At 36.7% G+C, this 6,273-nt stretch overlaps 1 protein-coding gene across 6 annotated transcripts; it reads left to right on the forward strand.

Annotated features, from left to right (window-relative positions):
* The first annotated feature begins 154 nt into the window (after window positions 1-154).
* LOC107472165 (uncharacterized) lies at window positions 155-4,980 on the forward strand. Of its 6 annotated transcripts, none has more exons than XM_052256267.1 (3): window positions 155-386; window positions 2,832-2,879; window positions 3,646-4,980. In XM_052256267.1, exon 3 carries the CDS (start codon window positions 3,655-3,657, stop codon window positions 4,858-4,860), a length of 1,206 nt encoding a protein of 401 aa, XP_052112227.1. In that variant the 5' UTR covers window positions 155-386; window positions 2,832-2,879; window positions 3,646-3,654; the 3' UTR covers window positions 4,861-4,980. The 6 variants fall into 6 exon arrangements, with proteins under 6 accessions (XP_052112227.1, XP_015947200.1, XP_052112226.1 ...); XM_016091716.3 differs by lacking the exon at window positions 155-386 and adding an exon at window positions 557-1,660; XM_016091714.3 differs by lacking the exon at window positions 2,832-2,879 and having other exon boundaries at window positions 155-532.
* Window positions 4,981-6,273: the final 1,293 nt, after the last annotated feature.

Here is a 6,273-nt window from a genome sequence, read left to right on the forward strand (position 1 = left end):
ATATATATATATTTTGTGTTATGTTAGGTAAGTAATTAATACACTATATTTTTAAATTATTAATCTAAATTTTAATATTACAATAATTATTTGCACAACTAATAAAATAACATCTCATATATCTCTAATTCACATTGTCTAAAATTTTCGTCGGCTGCCTAACGTTTGAATCTTTTTATTCCTACTCCAAACCCAAAAATCAACGTGTTTAACCGGTTTACCCCAATTCTCAATCTCTCCTCCTTCCCTCCTTGCAGCCTCACTTCCCTCTTTGCAACCGCCGCCCCCTCACGGCCTCACCTCTGTTGGTCGTCTTCTGAGTTTTCTCGTGCTTCCTTCTTTCGTTTGCCGTTGTCGCCCTTTGGTTATCACCGTCGACGTCACAGGTGCATCCGGTTTTTCTTTTTTCCATCAGCCTCTACTCGTGCTTTTGTCTCTAGGTCACCATATGCCTCTGCTTCTTGTCTCTAGGTCACCTCTGCGTATTCTGGTTTGTTGTCTGCCGTAGTTTCTCCTCTGAATGTGCAATCTTGTGAGCATTTTTTTTTATATTTCTTTCGTATTTAACTTTTTTAATCAGTTGATAATTAGTTTATTGATGCTGGTAAATATGTAGAAGAATAAAAATGTTTGGGTATAAGAATAAAGGAACCATGACGACAGAACAATCGTGAAAAACTATTTCTTTTTGTCGTGAGTCTTTTAAAAACTTTGTTGTGCGGCCATTTTTTTGGCTTAGAAGAAAGGGTTTTCTCTCTGGGTGAAAGGTTATAGGTCTATGGCCGAATGGTACATGAAAGAGGAAAAATGAAAGAAGAATAAGAAAAAGTAAGAATAAAAATACAAATTTGATGATTTGAATTTAATGTATTTTGGGTATTGTGATATGATAGCTTTTTTTTGTCTGCTTGCTTTATTTCTGCTGAAATGAAAATGGACCATTGAATTGAAATTTGAATTTGTCGAGACTTCTAGGAATTTTTATTGTGAAAATACATGCATAACTAATTTTGGTCCTAATTAATTAGTAATTAGCAAGGTTTTGAAAATTAGACCGAATGGGTTAGTTCGACCAGTCTAACCGTGAATCGGCAGTAATTACAGTCCGATTTTTCCCTAAAACCGTTTTTCTAAAAATCGGAGGAGAACAGAAACGGCGTCGTTTTTGCCAAATTTGCTTACTTTCACTCTTGGTTCTGGAGTTCCTTCGTTTCTTTCTCCCTTTTCCCTCCCTTTCTTTCATTCACAGAAACGCAGCCAAAAAACCCTAGCACTGTAAGCCTACACCACCGCCGCCGCAAGGAGTGACATACTGCCGCCGTCCGTCCGTCTATCTAGCTTCCCTCGTGCTCCAAGTCTTCAACCCCCGTTCGCTGTCACCGATCGCAGCTGCTTCCTCGAGCTCGGCATCCGTCGTCTTTGTCTGCTCAGCCGCGCTTCCGCCGCCGTTGGTTGCCGTTAACATTCGCGTCTTCGTTCAGCCGTAGTCTTCGTTCGTGTTCTTCGCCGTTCAAATTTGCTCGGCGTTCACCGTTCGCGTTCACTCGCCGTTCACCGTTCGGGTTCGCGTTCATCTTGAAGCCACGTTGCCCTGCTTCAAACTCTGCGACCAACCCGCGCGCTCCACTTAGCCGTCGAACTGCTCTCTTTTGTCGCCGCCGTGAGTTCCCTAAACCCACCACCAGACAATACACTCACACAACACCAATACTCTGCTTCAAAGTCTGCAACTTCTTATTTCTATTACAATAAGTAACTATTTGATTTGGCAGTGGTTTGGATTTTTTTTCATAGACTAAATTAAAGTATACAATAGTTATGTTCTCTTCTCTATCACATTGATACTAAGCTTTGAATTTTCTTATTTCGTTTCAAGTTTACCGCACTCAACATGTTTGATGAGATGCTTTAACCATATTTCGGGTTGGTTTTATCATTTCTAGCTTTTAGAAACTTAGTAAGTTGATTGCATGTGAAATTAGAATAATTGGATCTTAGTAATTAGGAAATTTTAGCTGCACAAATAGCATCTTTGTAGAAAACATATTAGCATGATGACTCCACTTGCATTAGTGTTCTTCTGGTAAATTTTAACTGTTAGTGTGAACTTGTTAATTTGCTAATTGTTCTTGCGTTGTTGTTCTGTTGTTCTTCTGTTATTTTTATTTTATTTTATTTTTGTTGTGATTTTTTGTTCTTGAACTTGTTAAGTTGATAATTTGCTAAATTGTTGGGCTGCTGTTGTTTTAATTTGCTAAATTGTTAGGTTTCTGTGATTTAATTTGTTGGATTTTCTATTTAGGTCTTGTTCTTGTTTAATTTGCTAAATTGTTGTTGTGTATTTATTGTTGTCTTTGAGATTCTTGCTGGATATTGGTGATCATTGATTTATTATATGCTTCATGTTTTCATTGTTTTCTTCTTCTTAAGGAAAAAAAAATTCTGTTTTCATTGTTTTGTTGATTGTTTGTTTTGTTTCAGAAAATAATTTTTTGTGATCAATGCTCAAACTCTAAATGCTGTTCTGTTGGTTTTGCAGTGTTTGTTTTGCTTCAGGAATCAATTTTTCGTTATCAATGCTCAAACTCTGAATGTTGTTCTTCTGTTTTTGTTTTGTTTCATAAATCAATATTTTTTTATCAATGCTCAAACTCCAAATGTTGTTCTGCTGTTTTTGTTGTTTCAGAAATCAATTTTTTGTGATTAATGCTCATACTCTGAATTTTGTTCTGTTTTGTTTTAAGGCTGTGTTTAGAAGAGGTGATTGATTTCTAACTGTTGTTTTGTTTTTGTTTTAAAGCTGTGTGTTGTGTTCAATTTTCATTTTGTAGGAAATTCGTTGAGGTATATAAGAATTAAGAAGGAAGACTATTTTAACGGTATTATTCTGTTGATTGTGGTATGCTACAAGCTTGAACATAGAATTGAAGAGAGAAACCCTTTATTATTTTATCATTGGCCTATTTTTGACATTGCATATCATTGTAGTTTGTTTATTCATAGAACTAGTTGTTTATGATCCCCTTTTGAAGTAAAAAAAAATGCAGTAAAAGAGTGTTTAGAACCAGTTGCTTTATGCATTGAATTTTTATAGAATCTGGTGTTTATTATAGAACGGTTTTTCCGGTTGAACCACGGTTGAACCGGTTGAACTAATAAACTAGTAAACCAGTAACTAGAGCGATTCGATGACTAGTCCGCTTTTTTGAACCTTGGTAAATAGTGACTCACCCGTTGAAACAGTAACCCAGTAACCCGGTGATCCATAGTCCAATCAGTTCAATTGCCATTTGGTTCTGATAACTATGATAGGTCTACAGTATAATTGACTCAACCTAGTGTATAGAACATGTTTTGTTGCCTCAATGTACTGAAGTTTGTGTTTTTATGTTATTTGTTTTCTACTTTGAGTATTCCTAAATTAAAAATTTCATGCCTTAACTAGTAGGCAAGGGTTTTCTCTGTTAAGCAATTAAGTTAAACGAATTTGATATGTAGTGTATGATTATCTATATATATTTTATTAAACTTGCTTCTTATTTTGATATGTTCTCTCTTTCTCGACATGAATACTTGTTTTATTACCGTTCTTGTTTATTTGTTTGTTCCCTCTTCTTGATTTGCAGATTTTTTTTTTCCTTGCAGTTTTCAGTCATGAGTTTGCTTGAAGTCATTAAAAATGCTTCAATCAATTCGAAGCCACTTGATTCTCCACTGGATTATCCTATTGTTCTGAACCCTGATACTATTATACCTAACTTGAAGCCTGAACAAGAAGACGCAGCGGCCTTGTGTCTTGTAAAACCTCTTAGTGGATGGAAAATTTCCCAAGCTGATGCTGAACTCATTGACATTGGGAAGAAGTTCTTTATACAGCTAAAGGCAAAGCTCAAGAGTGGTAATAGTTTGGAGAGTGATGAGTTTATTGGTGATTTGAATTCCTATCTGAATAGCATCGCTGAGAAAATAGGTGTTTCGGTTGCTATTAATCCATCTATGCCCAATTATACTAAGTTCTTGATTGACAAGGTTGGATATTTTATGGGTAAGGATGTTGTTGGTGTTGTTTTGGATGTGTGCATTTCGTTTGATATTTGGGATATAGTTGAGGCTTTGATTGAGCATGGTGTTATTAAGCATTCTTGTCATTCGGGCTTGGTTACTAGGTTAATTGAAAAGAAGAGGTCCGACTTGATATGTACGTGCATTAAGCACGCGTTTGATCTCGGGTCATCTGAAATACTCAGCATTCTGAGGTATTTTCTTTCTCCATCCAAAGATGCTTATGATAGTATGATAACTGTGAAGAAGGAATGGGAGAACCAAGTACAGTTGGCCATTGATGGAATTAGTGATAGCAGTTGGAACAAAAAGAATCTGCTTGTGGCAAAGGAGGCTTCCGTTTTGCTTATGGTAGCTTATGATGGTTTCTCTGCATCTGAGATTTGTTTGCATTATCTACTTGCATCGTCAAACTTCAATGATGTGCTGTTATCATCTTCCTTCAGTAAGTTGAATGGCAAAGAGTTGATTAACTTGATTCGCTATTTATCGAAGTGGCTAAAGAAGTACGAGAGGTTTCCTCAAGCCGGTCCCTGCCCTGAAGCTGCAGCAGCTTTGGGTTTGACGGTTTGCGATTGGGTTCCTAAACTCGACGATGTTGTGAAGTTTCTTGGTTTTGTGCTTGATGAGAACTTTTCTTCGTTGGTGTTGCATCCGGAGTTTCATGAGCAGCTAAGATTAATTGAGGAAGTGGTTAGTTCTTTGACTGCTGAATCCAAATGTTGTTTTTTGATGGCTGATGTGGTGAACAAACTAAAGATGGAAGTAAAAGGTGGAAATACGTATGATCTTTTTTGAAACTTTGTTGTTCGATTTTGTTATGTTTTATCAATTTTGATAGAATATGAAGACTGGTCTGAAGTGTGAACTGATAATCAAATCATCAAAATCATTGTAATTTTTGGTTTATGATCTCAACTGCAATTCATTTAGACGTTTATCTATTCTCACGTGCTTTTTTATTTAAGAATTATTCCTTGTAGTGTTCATTAGTAGTCGATTTCTTGGATTCGCTGTAGTGTTATTAGTTTACTCCTGTCACTTGTTACTTGGTAAAGAATCATTTTTTTCCTTCTCAAATGATATCATTGCTGTTTTTCATTTTTTTTCCTATTTATATTCGAACATTTTACAGTAAAGAATATTTACATGTGATCTGAATTTTTTATTTAAATTAATTAAATATAATATTTACTAAAATATATAAACAATCAAGTATTTATCAATATGCATAACATGACATAGTCCGGACAAGGTTTTGAAAACTGGATCGAATTGACTGGTTTGACTAGATTAATTGGAAACCGATCTACTAATCGACTCGGTTAGCATCCAAAATCAGTTTACAATAAATTGGTGAAAAAATTGGTCGAAACTGTGATTAATTGGTGAATCGGATGAATCGGGAAGGTCTGGTTCTTTCATTCAACATAAAAACGGTGTCGTTTTGTTTAAAAAAAAAAAAACAAACGCGTGAAGACCCCAAATGCCCCAATCTCTTCTCCCTTCTCGCTCACTCTCATCAGTCTAATCCCTAATTTCAAAGGTGGCAGCTTTGGAGAGCAGCGGAAGAATGAGCGGAGCCCTTGTCAGAGCACGGCAGCGGCGGAGGAAGGAGGCGGTGGAGCTGTGTCTGAGGATGATGTGCATGGCTTTTTCTCATTGTTGCAGTTTCTCTCACTCTCCGTCTCAGCCGCCGCCACTCTTCTCCTCCTCACCGTCTCTGTGCTTGTCGTGAGTCTTCGCCGTCGTCGGCCGCCTCTTTCTCATCGTCAAAGACGCCTTTGTCTCCGAGCCATCTCTCTCTCTCTCTCTCTCTCTGTGCGAAGTGCGAACTTACCCGTGCCGCCGTGGACTCTTCGCCGTCGTCGTGAGTTCTTCAATCTTTTGCCGTCCTTCAACATCTTCTTCGTGGTCTTCTTTATTTTCACTGATTTCCTCCCTTTTTCACTTTAGTTTTTGATTTGTTTCCTCTGTTGTGGAGTCATTGATTATTTGTTAACTTTATTTATTCTGATTTGTTTCCTCTGTTGTGGAGTCATTGCTATGATGCATTGCTTCACTACATTGTTTATGGAAATTCGTAATCTTCTCCATGTTTCTGTTAATGGAATACAGTGGTAACAGAGTACAGAGAATAAATGTTGAAAACTAGCGATCACATATTTGTGAAATTCTATATTCTGTAATGTATTCTTCTAATAACCTCCT

This window comes from Arachis duranensis, unplaced genomic scaffold, assembly GCF_000817695.3.
Source record: "Arachis duranensis cultivar V14167 unplaced genomic scaffold, aradu.V14167.gnm2.J7QH unplaced_Scaffold_170042, whole genome shotgun sequence".
Taxonomy (NCBI): domain Eukaryota; kingdom Viridiplantae; phylum Streptophyta; class Magnoliopsida; order Fabales; family Fabaceae; genus Arachis; species Arachis duranensis.